Source organism: Oryx dammah, unplaced genomic scaffold (genome assembly GCF_014754425.2).
Source record: "Oryx dammah isolate SB20612 unplaced genomic scaffold, SCBI_Odam_1.1 HiC_scaffold_17, whole genome shotgun sequence".
NCBI classification, from domain to species: domain Eukaryota; kingdom Metazoa; phylum Chordata; class Mammalia; order Artiodactyla; family Bovidae; genus Oryx; species Oryx dammah.
This window is the reverse complement of record NW_024070201.1, coordinates 21,220,043-21,244,108: the sequence shown is the minus strand read 5'-3', so window position 1 is coordinate 21,244,108 and position 24,066 is coordinate 21,220,043. Positions and strand designations below refer to the sequence as shown.

At 43.6% G+C, this 24,066-nt stretch overlaps 1 protein-coding gene across 3 annotated transcripts in view; it reads right to left on the bottom strand.

The window, feature by feature from the left end:
* The window catches only part of SIK2 (salt inducible kinase 2), a 127,380-nt gene that overhangs the window by 6,687 nt on the left and 96,627 nt on the right, over nt 1-24,066 (bottom strand). For all 3 annotated transcript variants that reach the window (XM_040257938.1, XM_040257937.1, XM_040257936.1), the window contains exons 5-14: nt 21,086-21,210; nt 20,535-20,658; nt 18,979-19,199; nt 17,069-17,221; nt 10,202-10,366; nt 3,932-4,160; nt 3,154-3,438; nt 2,868-3,031; nt 1,765-1,878; nt 414-505 (exon numbers count right to left, since the gene is read on the bottom strand). In XM_040257938.1, coding sequence (XP_040113872.1) covers nt 414-505; nt 1,765-1,878; nt 2,868-3,031; nt 3,154-3,438; nt 3,932-4,160; nt 10,202-10,366; nt 17,069-17,221; nt 18,979-19,199; nt 20,535-20,658; nt 21,086-21,210 — 1,672 coding nt within the window. The remainder of the gene's footprint in view (nt 1-413; nt 506-1,764; nt 1,879-2,867; nt 3,032-3,153; nt 3,439-3,931; nt 4,161-10,201; nt 10,367-17,068; nt 17,222-18,978; nt 19,200-20,534; nt 20,659-21,085; nt 21,211-24,066) is intronic.

The window sequence follows — 24,066 nt, the reverse complement described above, 5'->3', positions numbered from 1 at the left end:
AGTACTCTGGCCTGGAGAATTCCATGGACTGTGTAGTCCCATGGGGTCGCAAAGAGTTGGACACGACTGAGCGACTTTTACTTTCACCTTGGCCGAGATGCTTCTACTAGGGAGGCTGGACAGCACCTATTACTACAAGGGAGGCTGGAGGCCTTCTTTCCAGTAAAACCCACTTAAACTGCATTAGCCCCCAGGTCCTGAATGCTTAGGTTTATTCACAGACCAGAGAGGAAACACCAGGAGAAAATGAAAACAAAGCAGGCTTAAGGCTGCTCTTCTCTGACAGGCCTATCCGTGTTAGCATAAGGAAACCTGTTGTCCTGGTACAGGGAAATTTTAGAGGGAAGGACAACGCACCCAGCTGAAGTCAGCCACAAAGAAAGTGACCTCTCTGGCCGACCACCGTCTCTCACCTATGTTCTTGCAGCTGCTGTTCCAGGCTCCGTGGCGGTTCTTTGCAATAAAGCTGACAGGTGTTCTGGGCTTTTGACAGAAGACTGGGCTTCTAGAAGAGCAGAAAAAATACAAGCATGACATGCTGTCATCTAGGACACAGTCATCAGCCTGTACTTCTGCCTGGAGGATGAACGCACGTGAGTCCTCCAGAAGCTGCAGGCTGCAGGGACTGACACTTGCTCACTGAGAGCCTGGGAGAGCCTTGGGTCAGCAGCCCGGGGAGAGCCTGGGTCAGCAGCCCGGGGAGAGCCTGGGAGAGCCTTGGGTCAGCAGGCCTGGGAGAGCCTTGGGTCAGCAGGCCTGGGAGAGCCTGGGTCAGCAGGCCTGGGAGAGCCTGGGAGAGCCTTGGGTCAGCAGCCCGGGGAGAGCCTGGGTCAGCAGCCCGGGGAGAGCCTGGGTCAGCAGGCCTGGGAGAGCCTGGGAGAGCCTTGGGTCAGCAGGCCTGGGAGAGCCTGGGTCAGCAGGCCTGGGAGAGCCTGGGTCAGCAGGCCTGGGAGAGCTTTGGGCTAGCAGGCCTGGGAGAGCCTGGGAGAGCCTTGGGTCAGCAGGCCTGGGCGAGCCTGGGAGAGCACTGGGTCAGCAGGCCTGGGCTGTCTCAGTTCCAACCTGCTTCACTTTCCTGTCTCTAAAGTCCTCCAGGACCAGGAGGTTCATGGAGACTAAGAACAACGAGAAAAGTGGAGTTAAATCTCTAGCAAAGGCACCTACTGAATGAGCAGATGATTCATTCTCTATGGGATCTAACCTTTTCAAGCATGAACAGAGAGCGTATGGTACCTTTTTGCTAAGTATTAAGAGGCAAAAGGGCTTCCTAGGTGGCACCAGCAGTGAAGAAACTGCCGGCCAATGCAGGAGAGACCAAAGAGAGCCGGGTTCGATCCCTGGGTCAGGAAGATCCCCTGGAGGAGGGCATGGCAACCCTCTCCAGCATTCTTGCCTGGAGAATCCCATGGACAGAGGAGTCTGGTGGTCCAGGGTCACAATGAGTCGTGACTGAAACGACTTAGCATGCACGCAAGAGGTGTAAAACAGAACCAAAGAAGCCAGAGTTCCCTTCCCTGCTGCTCAGTGGCAGTACCCTTTCCAGGGATCTGAGGACAAGTCTTTTTCTGCTGCCAAGATAGAGCATAAGGCTAAGTCTGAACATGTTTCTAGAAACTACAAATGCAGAGTCAGACCTGCTTGCTTATAAAGGAATTAAGCAGCTACCCAAAATAAATACCAAGCAAAATAGGTTCCTGCTGTGCAGAGAGGCAGAGTGGGGATGATCACGGTGAGCCAGAGCAACAAGGGGGAGGAGGATCCCACCTGGAGTCGGTGCTGTAGGTACTGGGCCTCCAGGCTGTGGCGCTGGGAGAGCTGTGGGTGTGCGCTGCCCCCGGGGAGCGTAGACACGCTCTTCTGCTGTGGAGGCGCTTCCTCCTGGGGAGCGAGGCGGGGGGGACACACTTTCAGTTTCCCACGTGGGAGAAAATTTCAAATCTGAGTGGAAGCACCTTGGCAAATGTCCAAGGGGAACTCCAACTCTGCTAAGACTTAATCCTCAAGGCTTTTACGTAACTAGTAGGCTGAGGGTCAATCACTTTGCAGAAGAGGAATATGAGCTTCCCCAGATGGCTCGGTGATAAAGAATCCACCTGCCGATGCAGGAAATGTAGGTTTAGTCCCTGGGTTGGGAAGATCCCCTGAGGGAGGAAGTGGCAACCCACTCCAGTATTCTTGCCTGGAAAATCCCATGGACAGAGCAGCCTGGTGGGCTACAGCCCACGGGGTCGCAAAGAGTCAGACCTGACTGAGCAACTGAACAACAGGACGAATGCGTGCTGTTTACCCGCAGTAAACGATGATCGAGTCAGTACAGGAGCAAGGGCCCCTGCCGTCACCAGCAGCTTAGTCCCTTCATGTGGGCATCAAACGCTCTAATACTCCTGATGTACTGAACATGGGCTCACATAAAATGAATTACATCAACAGCCATTCTTTTTGTACTTTTAGCACAAATAACTCACAATATTTAATGACATGATATCACATCAAAAATAAATGGCCATAAGCTTCTCATTTATGTTAATACTGGTGATCCGTGTGTCTGTATGTGCTTGTACACATGCATGGTCGGAGGGAGTTCCAGGGAGACTAAGAGGGAATCCATATAGAATCTGTGCAATGAGCTGAGCAGAGCGTGAGTGTCTAGGCTTACACGTGGTACTGACCACCTGGGCCAGTGGGGGTGGGCCTACCCAGCCTGTCAGGCAGACAACAGCAACACAGAAAGCTTTCAGGCTGTGGGCTTTCCAAAGGGACGTGTCTGCTCCAGGAGGAGGAAATCCTCTGAGTGAGATGACACACCTTCAGGACAGACTCTTGCCTCATCCTCACACAGCCACGGGGGCAGGGCCCAGAGCACCCACCTGCGGGCAACTGCTGGCCAGGTCCTGGAGCTGAGCGGCGGGAGAGGCCAGGCTGGGGTCTGCCTCTGAGCCCATCTGCTCATACAGCAGCTGCACTTTGTTCAACTCTAGGATTCCTTTGGTTCTAGCCAGATTCTGAAGATGTTGTCTAAATGCTACAATTCCTGAAAGAAAGAACAGTGGCCAAATGGTTTGAATAAAATACAAGGCCTTTCAAGTGAGCACAGGTATGAAACCAACATGGGAGTCCTACAACAGAAGCGCCCAGGGCCCGCGGAGAGCGCACCTTGGGTGAGGGAGGTATCTGACGCCCGGCGGCCCTCTCTGAAGCTCACTGGAGACCTGTTGTGGGCCTCGCGCTTCTGGGCGCTCAGGGCCTGCATGGCGGGGTTGGCAGGTCTCAGGCTCACGAAGGGAGACGTCATGCGGGGTGAGGGCGGGTTGGCCAACATCATGTCCTTGAGGGAAGGGTTGTCCTCAAGAAAGTGCAGGTCCCTCTGGACAGACCCCATATCATACTCAGAATCCACACTGTCAAGGGAGGGGTTGTCACTCATGGAGAAAATTTTCCCTTAAGAGAAAAAAAACAAAACAAAACACCAAGATCACCACCAGTAAACAGCATCTCCTTGGAACATGGAATACCAAGCATGGCCAGTGTGAGTTTCCACGAATACCATGTCTTCAACCTCCAGCCAGAACATGTTTTCAAAACTTTTTTACATGTCAACTGAATCAGCTTTGAATCTTGTGGGGGAAAACAACTCCAGACTTTGGGACTGTGCGATCTTTGCCATTCCAGAAGAGCCAGAGTCCTTGATACATTACGTAGCTCTCGGATGAGTCCCGGGAGTTGGGTGTGGGGGGTGGGGGGCAACTCACAGACATTCCAGTTTAATCTCTGTGAGTTGCTGAGCAGGCCTAATCTCAACTCCTGCTGAATGCTGTCCACAAAGGAACAGGAGACAAACAACATTCCAGGAACGGGCTGGCATCACGACCGTCTCCTGCGGCAGACGACACAGATGCCGCAGACTCAGCCCGGTGCTTGCTAGGAATCATACCTGAGCCAGGCACCACAACCAGCTGACTGGTCACTTCCGACAGCGTGTGCCGCCTCTGCCCGCCGCGTGTGGACTGGAAGGCTTCGAAGGCCTGACTGGGCTCTTCCTCGGCTTCGCCTTCGGTCTCCAGCCCTTCATCGATGGAGGTCTCCATCATGTTGCTTGGCAGGGACTGGCACCCCTTCCTCGCCAGGACGGGAGGCACAGGGTCCAGGAGACAGCCGTTTACCTAAATGTCAGGGGCAGAGGGACGTGAGAGGAACCATCAGTTGCTGCGACATTTGAAAAATCCACAAAGGCAAAAATGTCAAGAGACCTAAGGCCAATCAGAAATTAAGTAAAATATTACAAATGTCCATATTTGTTACCAATGACAACTGTGTAGACTAGAAGTTACGGCAAGTCAACTGCAGCACTAAGAGACACAAGCCCGTTATGTCCCAAACTGGCGCTGCCTCCCAGGTTTCTCTGAGTCATCATTATTACAATAAACAATTTTTTTAGTGGTTTCCAGATGAATAGGGCATATTAGCTTGAAGCCTACCAGTTATTATTATTTTTAAGAAGGGAAATGAAGAGGGGGGAGATGAGATTAAAAAACATCCTACTCCATGGCTCATTGGTAAGAAAAGAGGAGTCATCAGCATTCTTCTAATTTCCAACCACAAAACATACAAGAAGGCTCCAGATATTTATGTTCAGAATCTAAGTACCTGCAGATTTGATTTCGTCTTCACCTGGCTCTATGGACCCCAGGAATGGAAAAAAGAATTCTTTAAAGATGTACATAACACAAAAAGGAGTGAAAAAAAAAAAATCCAAATGGCAACCGGCCAAAGCCTTCCATTATAGAATAACAAATGACTCACAGGCCTGGAATTTCAGCAGAGGTTAACGAGCACGAAGGCTCTGAGTTCTCTTTCCTCCAGCAATATACCCGGTATCCACACTTCCTACCCCAAGGGGAAGAGCTCGGCACCGCTCCTGAGTGAGGAGAACTCTGCCTGCCCCTGCAGCTGCCAAGCAAACCACCTCGACGCGGGCAGGAACAGCACACAGAGGGGAGTTGTGGTTTCAGTTCTGGCTGTAAAAGCCCCAGTGAGGAGGCAATTATTTACCTCATTACCTTAACCATTCCCCTGTGGACACCAATCCAGCTTTCTCCTGTGAATAGCTGCTCAGGAGCAGCCAGGCGCGACACTGCGTTCCCAGCAGCACTTTCACCTGGAATACACCCGCGAGAGCTATTGTTTCCTCTGGAAGCAGGAGAGGCTCATGTATGTGAGAGGGGACGTGGAATTGACCGTGCCAGACGCAGGCAACTTTCCTCTTATGGAAACCACTCCGGAGGTGCTGTGAGGCCCTTTATTTGGAGAGGGAGACTTGGGTGACTCAGATGGCTGTTTGCTTGGGGGAGGGGACAGTTATTCCAGAAAATACTGTTCTGGGGCTGGAGCCATTACTAGGATAAGGCGGCTAATGCACTACAAGGTTTTAAAGTGACAAGTGGTCGTTCAAAGTGAAGGATGACGGATGCTCTTTTCCTAGACCGAGACGGATCATGGCACCAGGAAACAACAGCTCTGAATGCTGGCCAGCAGCAGTCAGGCCCCCACATCCCCCTTCCCCAGATGAGTGTTTCCTTTTGAGGACAGGACTTCAAAATACAGTGTGAGTGAAAGGTACATTTTCCAATAAAGAGCTTCTGCCTTTCCTTAAACTCGATCAATCACCTCACTTCTGATAAGAGACCTCACATACAGTAGGCAGCATACATGTAGGAGTCAGACCCTCAGAAACCCTACCCGTAACTAATAATGCCCCTGAACTTACCACAAATACAAGATTCTAGTACAGGAGATTGGTTGACTGTTACAGACTGAATGGTTTCATCTCCCCTTAAACTCACACACTGAAGCCGTAACCCCAGGGTGACTATATTTGGAGATGGAGTCTCTAGAGAAATGTAATTAAATCAGGTCTTAAGGGTGGGGCCCTGATCTGGTAGGATTAGTGTCCTAATGCAAAGAAACCCTAGAAAACTCTTTCTATATATATGAGCATAGAGGAAAGCCCATGAAAGGACATGAGAAGGCGGCCCTCTACCAGCCAGGAAGAACCCTTACCAGAAATCATACTGGCCACAACCTTGATCCTGGATTTCCAGCCTCCAAGAACTATTACGAAAATAAATTTCTGTTGTCTAAGCCACCCAGCTTGTGGCATTTTGCATGGCAGCCTGTGCTAACACAGCAGACTAATGCATAGTACTAGCCAGTGAGTCTGGAGACTGGAACATGCCTTATTTAATTCATACCTTAAATGCCTGGCAAGTCTGGCATATATTGAAGAGGATTAAACCTCAGCTCTTATTAGGAAAGTTGCTTAACTTCTATAAAGCTCATTTTTTTCCCACTTGTAAAATGAGAGTAAAGTTTTCCAGGAGGGATAACTAAAGCACTGTATATATTATTATCATTTCTTGACTGAAGATAATACTTTATAACAATAAAATTGTTTAAAGCATGAGAATAAAGCAACATTTTCTTTTAAAGCATTTTTACCATCTTGAGGCAAATTAAACAAATAACCAGGTAAGGAAGGAAAGAACTGGATAACCCCAATTCTGGAAATTTATCCTCAGGATATAATCAAAGCTAGTCAAAAATTTAGACACAGGGATATTCATATCCCTGAAGCATATATAAGGCAGCAAAAAAAAAAAATTAAAGTACTTGGTGTCTAAAAATAGGCAAGTAGTTAAATAAGGGTACATCTAATATAAGGCAGTTGTTAAATATAACCCATGCTTTCAAAGATAATTTCATGGTATGGAAGAAAAAATGCCCATGATATTTGATGTAAAGGCAGGTTTGAAATTATATATAATAGAATAAGATTTTGTTTTAACAAGACTACCTACGTGCTGAGTCACCCTATACTCATCCACCCACCCTATCCATCTATCTATCCATCTATACTCTAAGGAAACATGTCAAAAATGGGCTTACCTTTGTTTTGGGTAGGGGGATTATGAGTAAGTTAATCTTTTCCTTTATCCCTCTCTGAAATTTCTGTATGTGATTCTGACTGATATTTTTTCATTATAAATTAAAAAGTTCAAATTCAGAGTAATTTCTCCCCTTGACTAAGTCTTAGAGGTTAAAACTATTAAAGGTTTTTGACGATCCTTTTTAGACTCTGTCTTTCGTGTGCTACCTTTATAATTAAAATATTTAAAATGTCAATAGAGGTGGAACAGCTCTACTTCACAGTTTCACAGTTTCCTTCCACTCTCCAGCTATGAAGATGGTAACTTGGAAAATCCTTTTATTATAACCTCTAATAAAATGTTAAAAGTATCTGTGTGTGTGTAAAGTCCGTTATCCCCCAAAAACTCTCAAAAGAGAAAGACTAACCCTTCAGGCTTGCTCTGCCCCTGTATGGGCCTCTGTGCTTCCCGGGGGTCGTGGTGACTGCTCAGAGTTGGATGACTATCTCAGAAAGGTGCTATCTTTTGCAGCAATCCCAAACCCATGTTTCCACAGAGACTCCCTGAAGGATTTTACTGACAGTTTTAAGGTGAAGTTGAAAACTTCCAGGAGGGAAACAGAGGTGAAACCTCTGAGAGGCACAGTGCCTGCCACCAATTGCGAGCAGAAATGACAGGGCAACACATCAGTCACTCAGCATCTTCGAGAGGACAAACAGGCACCAGAGGGAGGGATGCGAAGCCAGACCAGCAACAAAGGGCCGGTATCTGTCGGAAGATTTTGCATGTGCGCTTATTTATGGGCCCAGAGGGAGAGGTGCTAGGGAGGCAAGAGGCACAGAGAGCACCGCTGACATAAATGAAATGCTCCATGAATAAGACAGCAGAAGGCTACGGCCTGGCCGGGTGCCAGGGTGGCCCTGTCAGTGTGGGTGGCTGGTTCCAGCGTGGCGTTGCTCTTCCTACAAATGCAAATATGCCATCTAGCTTCTGTCTATATCTTTCACAAAATCATTCATTTCCTGTCTGTTTCCTGGTTACGGTAACAATCACAAGCTTTAAAAATAGCCTGCCCTATATAATACGGCAGACAGTGCCCAATCTGTGTTTCGGGCCTGATGCCCTTACAGCCAAGCTTTCAGCACACTGCATTTTAATTTTTTCAAGGGAATTAGATTTTAAAAATAAATGAATCATGTTGTCCCAATTTATGTCTAAATTTCCGGGTGAGAATGTAACAGCAGTTTATGAGGATCTGAACATGCTAGGCAACCGCAGGCAGAGGAAACAGACTGTCCACAGGAAGTGGCCTTGTCCTCCGGGACACAGACGCTAACTCCTCGTGGTCGGGAACCCAGCAGCCTAGCTTCAGGCTGCCTTGGTTACGCTTTAGCTGAACTCATTACTTAACTTCCGAATCAGCTCTACCTCTGTTTCTGAAAATGACATTCACCTTCCTGATCCTCAAGGCTCATAATGCTGTCCTTGGTTTGGACTTCTAACAGTCTATCAGTTTTATCTGTGCAATTTCGTCTATACCATCGCCTCTTGTCCAGTTTCACGGGCACCATGTAGCGCAGTCTCTTATCAATCTCCCCTGACACATGCTCTAGCCTTCCACTGTCCTTGTCACCAGAATCTCTCCCACTCAAGGTAGGCAATGGACATTTCCAAGATTATTTCTGAAGTACAACATGGATCATGGTGCTTCCTTATCAAAAAATCTTCAGTTGGTTCCTGGAGAAGTCCATCTGAGAAAAACTCTCCTGATAATACTGAAACATGTCCCCATGCTGAGAGCCTCAGACTAGAGAGAGTCTATCCCTTGGCTTTGCCATTCAAGGCAGGCTATTTGTCTTTATTTTGTACGACTCCCCTTCATAGGCCCGCTCCCTCAGCCATGCTGAGCTCCAGCTCTGACCTGCAGGGACAGGGATTTCCTGACATTTCCCTTCCGCTGAGAGAGCCAGCACACCCTCGTTGCCATCTATCCTGATTTTGTCTCTTAATTCCCAGCTCTGACGGTTAAACCAAAGACATTACTGATCAAACTGGAACTGTCTCCTAGTCTTGCAGCATTTTAATTTCTGTCTCTCTAAGGGACCGGTTACGTATCCATTTATTCAGTTCTCGGCATCACTGCTGTTAGTTATGCATCATGTCTCTTCTGCTAGACTACAGGCTTTGAGGCAGAATTAATGTCTGAGTCATCTTTTTATTACCTAATGAGGCTAAAACACAGGAAACCAATATTTATTGAGTATCTACAATTTGCCTAGACTCTCATACACATTCTCTAAATTAATCCTCACAACAGTCTCATAAAGTTGGTATCCTCATTTTACAAGAGAGAATGTAAGTTCAAAGAAATCAGTCATTTTGTCCAAGTTCACATAGCCAGAGAAGAAATGAGTCTATTTTAAACATGCTCTAAGACCTGCCCATTAATGTGATCTTCAGTATATCACTTGATGCTAAGTATATAAAACAAATAAGAAGTGGAATAAATATCCACTGGGCTTCCCAGCTGGCTCAGTGCTAAAGAATCTATCTACCAAGCCCGAGATCAGGGTTTGATCCCTGGGTCGGGTAGATCCCCTGGAGAAGGAAATGGCATCCCACTCCACTATTCTTGCCTGGGAAATTCCATGGACAGAGAAGCCTGGCGGGCTACAGTCCAAGGGGTCACAAAGGAGTCAGGACATGACTTAGCAACTAAACAACAACAAACATCCATGAAATGAGAGAAGCTATCATCGTCCACATACTAAAAGCCAACTTTATACAGCACACCAGAATAAACTTATCTCCTTTAGGTATGTTCACACTAGACACAAAGAGACATTTAGTTGAACAAAAAAGGCTCATCATTTTGTAGCTGCAAGCACATGCAGAGGAGGGGCCACAGTAACAGGCAAAGCCCAAGTCAGCACAATAGTTACGTTTTTGTTTTCAGAATTACAGTTGGCTTAAAAAAATTCAAAATCTATGAGGGATCTAGAACTTGTGAGAAGAGACTGGTTAAGGAAATAGAAGGAAGAAAGATTCTGAAAAGTACACGTGAGATCTGACGCGTTACATAATCGTGGTGAAGACAAGATGGAGAGGGAGCCGAGGTCCTCTCTGGACACGTTCCTCAGGTCTTCCTCACAAAAACAACACTCCTGAGTGCCTTGAAGAAATGACAAAGTTCAGCTAAGCCAAAGTACAATGTCTGCAGACCCAGCTGCTGGCTCCAGCCAACCTGCAAGCTCGGAGTCTCTCAAACACGTGCGTACCTTTGGAGTGTCGACACACTCTTCTTCCATGAACGCTGCCTCTGCCTGACAGCCAGACGCAGGAAACGTGAAGGCGTCCACGGTGGATGCCTGTGGGAGGAGGGCAGATCGCATCGCTCGCACGCTGGGTGAATGCACGGTCACTGGGAGGCCCACAGTCTGTGCCTATAAATAGGGCAAGAATGGAAAGTTCGGGAACATTAATCCTCTCTCTATATACATAAATGTACAAATCCCTGGAAATAAGACGATTCTTCCTGGTGCAATGAAAGGAAAAACTGATTTGTTGGAAACTCCAGAAAAGGTGTGATGAAGTATGTACAGGTATAGGTATCCATCTGAAGCAGTCTCTGCCATCATTCTGAGACAGGTTGTACAGAAGTTCGTTCCTGTTCCACGGCAAGGTGCATAGCTTTCACAGATATGACAAGAAAGCTAGTCTTTTCAAGGAAGGTAAGGATGTTCTTTTTTTCCAATTCAACAAACATGTATCATCCATATCCTTAAATATATTACTCTGGAAAGATACAAAGAAGCATAGAATAGTCCCAGTCTCAAGGAGCAGGAGCTCAAAATGGAACCAGAGACAGATACGCACACAACTAATTGTAACACAAAGTACACTGCAATAAGGGCTATCTACCTGCATCTTTTTTTTTTTTTTTTTGGTGAGGTGTGGGGTGAGATGGTACATATTTCTTGGCAAGGATGTGTGTGAAGAGGAAGAAGAGAGAAGCAGCAGCTACTTGGCCAGGGCAGGAATTTCCTTCTCCGAAGGAGACGTGCAGACTAAACACGTTCGTCCAGCAGAAACAGAGATGCTTACTGCTGAGCAAGTTATGTTCATCAAGTCAGCCTACTCTAGAAAGTCCATTCTCCATGTCTCCTCCACTAAACCCTCTAAATAAACAAGTATTACAAACTCTTCCTTTGAAAAATCATTTAAAAGAAATTTTCCTTTATGACAATGGTACGGAATGACTGGGAAGATGACACTGTTGGGTAATCCTTTCCTCCCCATCTCTTTAAAACCGGCAGAATAATTTCTTAGATCTCTTTTGAGCATAACAGACATTGCAAAACATCGGAGGGAACAATCATCATACCAGTTTCTAAAAGGCAGAGGAATGGCCTATATTTTTTCTGCCATTATCACTCCAGGAGATACAGGATGGTGAGTTTTAAATTCAAACAAATGAAAAGGAACAGAATGGTATGGTGCTAGCTTTTCCTTTCCCAAGACCTGGGTTTGATTTCTGGCTCCATCACTTACTAATTGTGTGAACTTAATCAGTTACCTAAACTCTTTTAATCTTATTTTCTTCACCTCCTGAAAAGGGCATAATATCTACTATACAGTGAAGTTAGGATTGTAACAGGCAACGTGTAAAGTCCTTCACTCAGTAATGTTGATTCCTCCTTTCTCCTTCTTTCTAAAGTCTTAGATGATGACACAATTTAATATAGGAATTAGACTGCAAAATGAATATACAGTTTTGTTCTCAGATACTACCTAACGGTTCTCAGTTAAAATTTCAGACTGATGGTTTTCAATAATGAGGGGTATGTTAGAAATATACTTTATCCTTGACTATACTTTGAATATAGAGTATGCTTTATATTCCAACATTAACATCATTAGATATACTGCATGAAATAAAGAATAAAATATAGCAATACTAAAGTGTTGGTATTATATGGATGCTAAAAAAAAAAAAAGAAAGAAAATGAACTATATACATTCTGAGCATGATAAAGAAATAGCTTTTCTTCTATCATTGCTCCTCAGGTCACTTTTGAAACTAAACATTTTTTTTCCCCCTTTCCAGCATTACTCATTTAAATTAACTGTTTTAGCCACAATGTAAAAATTAAACTTCCTAATAAAGTCTATTTGATATATTCTCCCTGTTCTTATCATTGTCTTTTCAATCAAAGGATAAAGCTAAACTTTTGATTTCTGTTTCCTAAATTTACTTGACTGCTCCTTCTTATTAGGGCAAAGCATTACCTATAGACACTGAGCTGGTAAGGAGACCCCAACATGACAACTAGGATAGGGTGTTCTCACTTCCTGCCTCTTGTTAGCTGTGACTTTTTAAATAGCAGGATTGTGCTGGGCCAGATCAAGCATAGCACATTTTTCTTGGCAACTTAAACATCCAACCTGGACTACAATAGCTTACCGTGAACTTGGTAAGGACAGAAATGTAACACGTTTTATTGTGACAATCACTTCATAGGAAATACAATGACAGATTTAGAGGTCTGCTTTTTAGGATTCTTGGAATCATGGAATTAAATAAATCTTTTTGGTACAAGTTATAGTATAAGTATTCAAACAGCATGCCCCAAACTAAGAAGTGAACTAAATAATATGCTATTATAATAAATAGATGGTTGATTAATATCCCAAGCAAGCAGATATTACCCGTTTCTTCAAGAGTGGCCATAAACACGACTGGCACATGAAAAGATGCTTGGCATCATTAATTATCAGAGAAATGCAAAGGAAAACTGCAAGGAGATGCCACCTCACACTGGTCAGAACTGGCTGTCATTAAGAAGTCTTCTCTGGTGGCTCAGACAGTAAAGAACCTGCCTGCAATGCAGGAGACCAGGGTTTGATCCCTGGATCAGGACGATCCCCTGGAGAAGGAAATGGCAACCCACTCCAGTATTCTTGCCTGGAGATCCCATGGACAGAGGGGCCTGGTGGGCTACAGTCCATAACATCGCAGAGTTGGACACGACTGAGCGCCTAACACAAATAAAAAGTCTACAAATAAATGCTGGAGAGAGTGCAGAGAAAAAGGAAATGTTATATACTATTGGTGGGAGAGTGAGCTGGTGCAGCCACTATGGAAAAACAGTGTGGAAGTTCCTCAGAAAACTAAAAATAGTATTACCATATGATCCCGCAATCCCACTTCTGGGTGTATATCCAAAAAAGAAAAAAAAAAACAACAACTATTAATTCAAAAAGATACACACACCTCTATGTGCACAGCAGCCCACATACAACAGCCAAGACATGGAGACAATCTAAATGTCCACTGACAGACAAATGGATAAAGAAGATGTTACATACACACAGTGGAATACTACTCAGCCATAAAAAGAATGAGATAATGCCATGTGCAGCAACGTGGATGCAACTGGAGATTATCACGATAAAGTGAAGGAAGCTAGAAAGAGAAAGACAAACACCGTGTGACATCACTTATACGTGGAATCTAAAACATGGCACAAATGAAGCTATCTAGGAAACGGAGAGAGGCTCAGATGCACAGGACAGACTTGTGGTTATTACGGGAGAGGGGTTTGCAGGAGGGGTGGGCTGGGAGTGTGCAGATTGTAGATGCAAACTCTTACATTCAGAATGGATAAATAACAAGGGAACTAGGTTCAATATCCTAGGATAAACCACAATGGCAAGGAATATATGTGTATAACTGAGTCACTTTTCTGTATAGCAGAAATTAACACAACATTGTAAGTCAATTATACTTTAATAAAATTTTTTAAAAAGAGTGGTCATAAATAATGACCAGCTCCACTAACTGCAATAACTTTTTAGATCACATATTTATTATCTTGAATCTCTTTCTGATTTTATGCTTTCCAGCACCATTAAAATGAAAATGCTTTCTCCTATGGGAAAAAATCTTTAGTGCTCCTGAAGGACGGCTGAAAACTAGTAGAGAGAATTCACGATAAAAAGGCATGTTTTTAAACAGTCATTACAGTCAATTAGATGTCATGTTTCCTGCATATTATGTGGCAAATATAAGTACCCTCAATCCATCTAAGATGGGAATCTCACTGTTTTCTAAGTAGTAATCATGGGCTATTTATCACTACACCATAAATTCCCAGAGACTGTTTTCTGGGCACCTATGAAACCAGGATGGCTGCCACTGTGTCTGGCACATAAGTGTTCTATCTGAACTGAACCGCTGGAATCAATTAACCAAGTTCATCTTTGTAGGAAACTTGTGAAGTAAGTAGGTACTGCTGCTTTCATTCTATAGTTAAGGACACTGGAGCTCAGAGATGCTGACTTGCTGATGTCACTCAGCTCGGTATGGAGCCCAAGCTCTGCCTGACTGCACTGCTCACGTGACCTCTGCAATGGGATCCTGTGACCTCCCCGGTTCCTATCGCTCCATCAAGTAATACGCGATCTGCCACTTCTTTAAAAAGAGAGCAGAACATCAAAGAATTCATGGGGATAGGCTCTACTAAAACTTTAAGCATATTTATATTCACAAAAACAGAGAAACCTATTTTTTAACAAGTTCAACACTAAACATGAGAACGCAGTCTCATAGGAAAGGGAGAACTTCAACCTAGTGCCTGCTGCTCAGCACTCAGACAGGACTCATACTCTTTAGATACATTTCAAGTCACAGGAAATAGCTTTCTATGATAATTTAGGTCAATGAATACAATGAAAAGAACTCATGGGGTGCTCGGTAATAAAAAGTAATTATCAAATAGAAGAAGCTATGCTAATACATCTGAACCTCAAGCCAAATGAAATACAACTTGAGATCTAAGGAACTTGCGTCAAATTTAGCTGTGAAAAGGAAACCATGTGCAATAACAGGCGCGTGTGCTTGGAGGGGTCGTTTATGTAACCCTCACTGTGTAACAGCTCAGAAGAACAGAGGCCTGGGAGGACAGCTGCTCAGAGTGGGGCTTCCCTGCTTATTTTCCTGCGGCAGCGTTCTCAAGAGGGAAGGGTCACCTCCACTTCCCTATTGCTGCCCCAAATTTGGAATTCTCATTTTGTCCCCGCCTCTATCTTGAAGGCAATACTGCTCCACTTTGAAGGATTACAAGTGCTCAGAGATACTTCAACCCAAATACCTGGAACTTTGGCAATACATGATTTTTTACTCACGTTAAGTCTCAATATTCACATTATTTGAGATATTAAAGTATGTATAACAAAGCATATCATTTGCCTATTAAAATCAAGAAGATTTCAATTTCCTTGGGTTTCTTTTTCACATACTCTGGAGAAGTCATGCAAGATTCTACTATAATTCTATAAATTTTGTAGGGCTGCCACACAAGAAGAACAAAGTGAAACCTCTTTTGTTCTTACACTTTAAATACGGTACTCACAGAAGTAGATAGAAATCCTGAAAGATGGTGTGAACAATCTGTATAGGCCATCTCCCAGTTCTCCTTAGTGCCAGCCTCTCTCTGGGGACCCAGGTCCATTCTTCCCCGTCAGCTGAGTCGCCACCACTATGACCCTCAGCCTTGGGCTCAACAATGGAGCCGCCTCTCCTTGCCCCTTCCTCCCCTACATTATTTATTACTTATCACTTATTATTTATTACTATGTGCTGAACAATTATTTACTAATTTAAATGTCCCAGCATCTTATAATTATTCCCATTTTAAAGCTTGAGAAACTGAAGCACAGAAAGACCTCAGGTAACTTTTTTAAGGTGCACAGTAGGAAATGGCAGAATCTGGGATGTGCTCCAGAGACCACCATGCTGGGCTGCCTCTCCAGACCAGGGCTGAGTTCAGCCAGGGCCCACCTGGGAGCGCTCCTTATGCTCGCCCTTCCTGCCTACTTCCACTGGCATCACGTTAGTTCAGTCTTCAGTATTTCTCATCAACTATAATCATCTAACAGCGTGCTCCAAATTTCTTCTCTCCTCTATCCAGTCTGTCCTTCACAATGTTAGCAGATTGCTTAGCTTAAAGTGTAATATAATTTTATCACTTTTTTTGCTTAACAGTCTTCAGCAGTTCCTCATTTCTTCCTGAATTATTAGTAGACTGAAGCTGAAGCACCAAATACTTTGGCCACCTGATGAGAAGAGCCGGCTCATTAGCAAAGACCCTAATGCTGGGAAAGATTGAGGGCAGGAGGAGAAGGGGACGACAGAGGATGAGATGGGTGGATGGTATCACCGACTCAGTGGATGTGAGTTTGAGCAAGCTCTGGGAGTTGGTGAAGGACAAGGAAGCCTGGAGTGCTGCTGTCCATGGGGGCACAAAGAGTTGGACACAACTGAGTGACTGAACAACAACTCTGTCCTTTACCTTGGCATTCAATCATTTCACAGCATGGCTTCAACTTAACCACTCCGACTCTTTCATTTCCCTATTCTTCAATTCAAGTGAATTAATTGGAACAAGTCTATACTGGCCCACTTGAGTACTTCTGCTCACACTGCTTCTGTCTACGTGTAATCCCTCTAGCTACTGCCTCTCCTGAACAGCTGTGAGGCTCTATCGTAAATGCCATCTCTCCCACAAAGCCTTGCCCGATCAGATGTATCTCTCTCCCCTTTGCCCTTTTTCTAAAAAATGTTCTCTCTATCACACATCTACACAAGTTCAAAATGATGACATTCATAGCATCTTCTAAATTTTGCCTTTTCATTATTTTTGAAGGATTGCTAGTCATGATGTTGTCTTATTTTGCTTCTATAATGTAATGACTCTGAGGGCACGTTTACACATACTGAGGGCACGTTTTATACATCTTCCCTCTAGTGCCTAATAAGTGAAGCTTTCATAGTAAATCTGCAATAAAAATATTAAGTAAATTGAAAGTACAGACTAGTTACATTAATTCTTAACATAAATGAATGGTTTTAAAAAAGAGAGAGAAGCCTCTTAAAGAAAAAAACTGTCTGAAATAAAATTAAACCCTTACAAACAGAAAGATGGTAAAATGTTTGAGAACCTAGTAAATGACAGACAGAAACTTTACAGAGAAACAAGGTGGAGAGGATGAAATCCTAGCCCTTTGTACTACACCACGGAAAACGTGTCAAACGTCTGAACAGGCATACGCACCGATAAGACTATTGGCTAATAGGCTGTTACCTTGGCAACTGTTTGTTCGGCGATGGTGCTAGGCCGACGCTGGCGGGCATCAAGTCTCTGCTCCACAGGAAAACTGCTCCTGTGTGATTTCAGGCGCTCCACCAACAAGTAATAAATGGCAGCAAAGTGGTTATAGCTCTTGTTCTGCAAAGCCTGCAAGAGAAAACAAGTGCCAAAGGCAGAGAACCATAAAAACCAATTCAGTGATTTACACCTTTCTAAAAAAGGAGGGGAAAACACAACACTATAAATCAACTAATCTTCAATAAAATAAAAGACATAAGGGAATATATGTATACCTATGGCTGATTCATGTTGAGGTTTGACAGAAAACAACAAAATTCTGTAAAGCAATTATCCTTCAATAAAAAAAATAAACTAATTAAAAAATAGAATGCAAGGAGTCTGGCTAAAATAAGTAAATAAATAAAAAAGGAAGGGAAGGTATCATGTGTTCTTAAAAAAAAAAAGAGAGCAACAAGCAAAGTATGACTCAAAATGAAAGGTATTCCCGAATTCAGAATAGAAGACAGATAAGTTCATTAATTGTATAAAGAGTGATACCTCTGAATGACTTGACTGGTCCTTTTACATTAATTGGAGTCATTTATTTTTCTGCATTCAGAGAAAACGCCATCATTGTCTCATGCAGACGTTCCCCAAGGCTGTCACTGTGGTCCCATCTCATGGCTGTAACTAGGCTGTAAGGTTGGTTAGCAACCTGAGCCCACAGGCTCTAATTCCACAGCCTCGACACAAGCCCAAACCATTGCCAACCCTGAAGTCAATGATTAAAGTCTTTGGGGAAATTTCTAGTGATTATTTTGGGCTGGAGAATGACATTTGGACACTAGGTTGAGAGACGCTGTGTCTCCATTCTTAGGTAATTTTTTCCTCTTGTTTTTGCAGTCCCACCCTCGTGAAACCTTGAAAATAAAGTTGCTTCCCAATTTTTCACATCCCTGGCTGACCAGCTCTCCAACGATGCGGATGAAAAAGAAAAACAGAGGCTCCTCTGGCTTCTAATTCCACGTGACAGGCTGCATAGGTGCTGTGCAGGGCAGCTCGCGTGCAGAGCACCGGCAGCAAACATCACAGGCCAAGGGAACTGTGCTCACAGCTGCCGCCACGGGCAAGGACACAAAGGCCTCGCTGAGCATGTGATGCGCAAAAGCAGCGCAGTGTTGTTTCACTTATGGCTACAGCGAAGGAAAGGAAATGCGGCACAGGCCACAGTACTCTGTCTTCACCGGGGTGCATTTTAAATTCTTGTTAGGCTTCATTCTTAAAAATACTGTTTTTGACTGCTGTGGGGGTATTAAAAATATGAATATTCTATGATTATGCTAACTATTAAAGGGCAGAGATAAAGCTGATGAGCAATTTCCCAGGTTCATGACCTTCTCAGATCTATGACCCATAAAACTTCCAAATCAGGAATCCACCTGTTGTTGCCTTCTGAGTTTCTTCAGCTCACAACTAAATCCCACTGGTTTTCCTAAACCTGATGTCTTCCCTTTTTCCTTCATGTTCATCTCTCGCCTTGTTCTGTATCTGCACACTCATGTCCCGTATAAACTAGCTTATTACCTATAAGAGTTTATGTTTCATCTTAGAAGAAACTTTCTACCTTTTATTTGTCAAGTTTCCATCACTGTCTTTCCTCAAACATACATAACGCTTCCTTTTGAATTTTTTGGCTGATGAGGCAAAGGCAAGAATTTATATATTGATTAAAAGCAAACAAAAATAGAGTGTGATGAAATCTCCAGGGAACACTGAACTGCACACCGAGGTGCTGGTTTGGCCAGAAGACCAGGATGACAAGTATGAGAATGAAATTTTAAGTTACTAAGTATTGATACAACAGAGTCCTGAAATATCTTTAGTCAAATCTCCAGTCCCTTTACCTCAATGGTTTTCTGTTGATCTATTCCGAGGCCGTGCATTAACCGCAGAACCTGCTCATTAAACTCCCCGATGGACGGCTCATTTTCTTGCCCTTGTGGATAGAGAACAGGCCTCTGCACGGGAACTTCCACGAGCATCCACTTATGCTCCTTGATTTGAGCTATGGTCAGTCGTTTGGCCGGGTCCAGGACCAACATCCTTCGAATAAGGTGCTCACAATCTACAGAAAACACAGAAGTCACGTGATTCTCCTTGCACTTCGGTGTATTTACCTGACTCGTGACTTTGTACAGTGGTGATAATCTTTGTATCCTCCACAGTGCCCACTGGAAAGCAAAAGGTCAAATGAGTAAATAAAACCTGAAGGCTATTTGTATTCGTCAAGTTCACACCATGAGTGCTGACACATTAAATTAACCATATCCGTGAATGAATATTTAAGAAAAACAGGAGGGTGTAGGTCTATTCAAATCTGTACTAAACGAACCCTTCTATTGAATTACTCAATTGAAAATATCTAGACACAGACTTAGATTTCCACTAAAGAAAGAGAGAAAAAAAAGTCTTTTTCCTAGAACAAGCAAATAGTAATGGATCCTTCTGGTCACTTCTGAGGCTGATATACTAAGGTTGTGTGAGGCAAGAGCCCTCCAAGGGACTGTTGTTATTCTCCATATCAGTGCAACTGAGAAAAATGTAGGTGAAACAGCAGTTACTTCTGATGACACTAAGTAAACTGCACTGCTGCAGTTCTGGGCACTTGTTTATCCTCTGAGCTGGTATCACCCTCTTTACTACCCCGCATAAGCTAACCTTCCAGGCACCATGCTAAGAGCTCTACACAGATGAATTTAATTAATACCTCAACACCCCTATTAGGAACTATTGTTATTTCCATTTTATAGAGTGAGGAAACTGAAGTACAGAAATATAACTTGCCAAGGTCAGACTGCCAGTAAGTGGTGAACTCAGGATTAAACCAGGTGGTCTGGCTCCAAAATCCACTTTCTTAAGTACTACAACATTACTTCTGTTACTAGGAACTAGTAAGTTAAGGATGATAACCAAAATCTAAACTGAGTGAACTTAACTGCTGCCTATGCAGCAACTCAATACAAGACTGGAAGGGACTATAGCAATTCATCTTAAGTCAGTTGTCTTGCCAGTTGGTTTTAAGTTTAAATAAAAAGCTTAATTTTGTAACCTCCCACCAGAAGATATGGGAAAATCCATTTCATACTTAGAGTGACATGGTTGTAAATCTGCTACAAAGTGCTTCTCAAAGGCTAAAATAAATACCTAGGACACTCACAGACGAGGGCAAATGGGAAGATTTACTGTTCTTAATCTGGGACACTTTCTGTTCCAGTTACAAGTAGGAAGGCTGGAATTTCTCTCACCTACATGGAGGGGGTTGCTCATTTGTATGACTTTTAAAGTGACTTGGTCACTTTATTTGGCACCCAAACTCTTAGAAAAAGAGAAGCCTTTCTTTAGGCATTCATTTGGAGAAAAAATTCTGTAAAGCACAGTTTTAAGATAAACAGGTTGTTACCTTCTGACATGAAATATGGAATCCGGAATCTTCCTTCTAAAACTCTCTGCCTCAAAATTGGAAGAGTTGGTCCATCAAAAGGTAGAGCTCCACAGACAAGGACGTAAAGAACCACTCCCATGCTCTGTGGAAGAAAATAAGGCTGTCATTTTTCTACTGAGAACTCTGAACACGCTTTGTTTTCCTAAAATATCCTCAAGCTCTTAAAATTACATGGACTAAAAATTCCTGTTTGAATTTACTACTGTCTCAGAAAAAAAAAAAAAAAGCTGAAATGCTGACTACCGCAATAAAGCATCCTATAATAAATACCAAAAGAACTAAACTTAATCATTTTGATTACTAAACTTTAAATCACTGCTGATATTAGGATGATAACATCTTCCCCTAGAAATTCTTTCCTAGAACCTTTACTCTGACTAATTACAGGCCAGTGGACAGGAAAACTATGAACTACTATCTATGTGTTAGGTACCAAGAGCTTCAAAATGGGCCAGAGTACCCAGTATTATCATGATAGATGCATTTAACACAGCAAAGCAAAGAAATACCCAAATATCCAGCTGTGGTCCTTCATACTGCTGCCCTTCAAAGACTTCTGGGGCTGCATAAGGGGGGCTGCCACACCACGTTGCCAGCAGTTCACCACTTTTAAAGAAATTTCCAAAACCGAAATCTAGTGGAATGGAAATAAACGTTACTTTCATCTGTGCTCTCAAACTATACTGAATTTCTCATACTAATTTTATAATACGCTGTATCGACAATACCACTACTAATTCACTCGGAGCATGGGGTGGCATGTAACTTGTGATGTTTCCTTAGCATTTAGCACAATGAATAGCAAATATTAAGCATTCAGTAAATATTTCTTGAATGAATGTGTTAATGAATTAAGTTTTCTTCTCAAAGAGAATGAGTGAAAGGCTGGAAAAAAAGACTTTAAATCATTTATTTTTAAGGCTGAAAAGAAAAATTTCACTGATAAGGACAACTAGCTTGAATTTGATAATTTTAGAATTTCAATGACTCCATGATTAAGAGCTCTTGAGCTTATACGGTCTCTAAAGAAAGAAACAAATGAGTAAAACTCTAAGATATTTACCTAAACACAACCAAGGGACTGGCTGCTCTCACAGCCATTACTCCAAGGTAGCAAGAGAACCTTTTAAGGCAACTGAGGACAGTGTTTCCTAAGTAACAACTCTGAAGTGTTGGCTCCCACATCCTGAATAGACAGATACTCATCTGAATAGCTCATTAACATGTGATGGCTCTGCGGCTCTACCACAGGCCACTTATCACCATTATCACTTATTTACTCATTTATGTAATGTGGTGGCATTATACTTCTCAACAGTTAATGGCCTTCCCCTTATGATACCCTTACCGAATCTGCAGCTTTGATATATAGCATGCACTCTGGTGCACTATTCAAGGCACTGTACTCAGAGGCCTTGAATACACATGAAAGTTGCCACGGGAGACAAACGCAGTGAGCACTCTGGTGTAGATGCAAGCGTGTGCCCTTGTGCTAAGCCCTCACACAGCCTCATGTTCTCAGCAGAGGAGCAAACTCCTGTTATTTTGTAAGTTACAGCCATACTGTCTTTATGCTGCAACAGACTCCTGACTGAGGGACATGCCTCAGTGATGAGAACTGGCTCTCCTCTGGCCAGTGTCTGCACTGCATGGAGGGTGAGCTTTCAGAGGTGCCCACAGAAGGCTGGAGCAAGTCTCCTGCACCAGACTGACTGCGGAACACAGGCTCGGTCTTCCTGAGCCTCCAGCTCCACAGCTGTAACACAGAAACATGTGTAGCCAGCAGGTTGCTGTGCAGATCCAGTAAGTTAACAGAAACTCACACTCTACTCACACCTTGAGACTATGGCGCACTTCTCTACTTATTTTTATTTTTGGCTGTGCTGGATCTCTGATGCTGTGCTTGGGCTTTCTCTAGTTGTGAGGAGGGGGGGTCTACTCTCTAGTTGCAGTGCGTGGGTTTCCTCATTGCGGTGACTTTTCTCTTATTGCAGAGCACAGGCTTTAGGGTGTGCGGGCTTAAGTAGCTGTCTAGTAATTAAAGTTATTTAACTTTCTTGAATCTTCCTTTCTGTACCTATAAGTGTAGGGATAATTTGCCAGATAGGATGCTATGAGGAGTAAATGAGATTAAGAATGCAAGATTCTTGATTCCTGGAGCACAAGAGATGTGAAATGTCAGCTCCCTTTTCCATAAGTGAAGCCATCATTACCAATGACTGCCCTTCACAGAAATGGGTCCTGAGAAAATACACCGGAAGGGTAAACAAGGTGTGGAGAGGGACTTTCCTGGTGGTCCAATGGCTAAGACTCCAGGCTCCCAGTGCAGGGGGCCTGGGTTCAATCCCTGGTCAGAGAACTGGATTCCGCATGATGCAACTGAAAGACTCCATGTGCTGCAGTGAAGACGGAAGATTCCACATGCCTCAACTGAGACTTGGCACAATCAAATAAATAAGGAAACAAATAAATACTAGAAAGAAAAAGAGCCATGGAGAAGCTTAAGGGTTCAGAAGAGAAAAGGTGGTACACATGGGGAGAGGGATGGTGTGTCTAAACCTGGAGGAACAGTGGTGTGGCCCATCCTTGGTGTCCAGAAATGCAAGGCAATGAGAACGCCGCCCTCCATCACGTGCCTGCAGTTCAGTCCTACACTTGGCTTTCCAAACTGACTGTCAGAGAGGTCTTATCTTCTCAGCCCCACTCTAAACCTAACAATTTACACCCCATCACAATCTGTGTGTTCATATTGACAAGTGTTTCTCACTTTCTAAAAAACTACACTCAAACCAGCCAAAGACAAGATGGTCAAGTAATATCTAAAGAGGAAGATGTTAATTTCAGTCACATGGAGAAGCACAAGAAGCTCTGGGATGTGTGTTTGGAGATCCTGAAATAGGTCCAATAATTGCTGTCCTTTAAACCATAATCACAGGATGAGTTTCAGCACATGTAAGTTGAGGATACTCTCCAAATAGCACTGTAACATTTTAATGTCTCAAAGAGCCATTCTCAACCCCTTCAATCTGAAACCCTTCCCCCTGATCCCACCCCGACTCCTGTAGAACAAACTCAAAGAGGGACTTGGCTGGGACTCCACTCCTCTCAGCACCCTCACTGGACGCTTCATTAGCAGGAAGACAGAAAAACTAGGAGCGCACCACGGCGCCTATGGCGGCCTAGACTCAACCTCGGCTGTACCCATCTGGGACAAAGAAAGCTGCCTGCTACCTTAGAAGAAGAGGGGTACTACCCAGATGTTACCTCTGTTTCCTGTAGGTAGCTGAAGAAAATAGGAACTTGAGCCTGCAGGAACATTCAAAAAAGCACTGCAACACTATCAGAGGCATTAGAATTATTATAATAGCATTTAGGTAGATGCTGTCTATAACCCTGTCAAAGCATTAAATATTTTATTTGTAATCATGCGATCTATGGGTTAAGGAAGGCTTTGGAGTCAGGCAAATCTTGGGTTTTCTGCTTAGCTGTG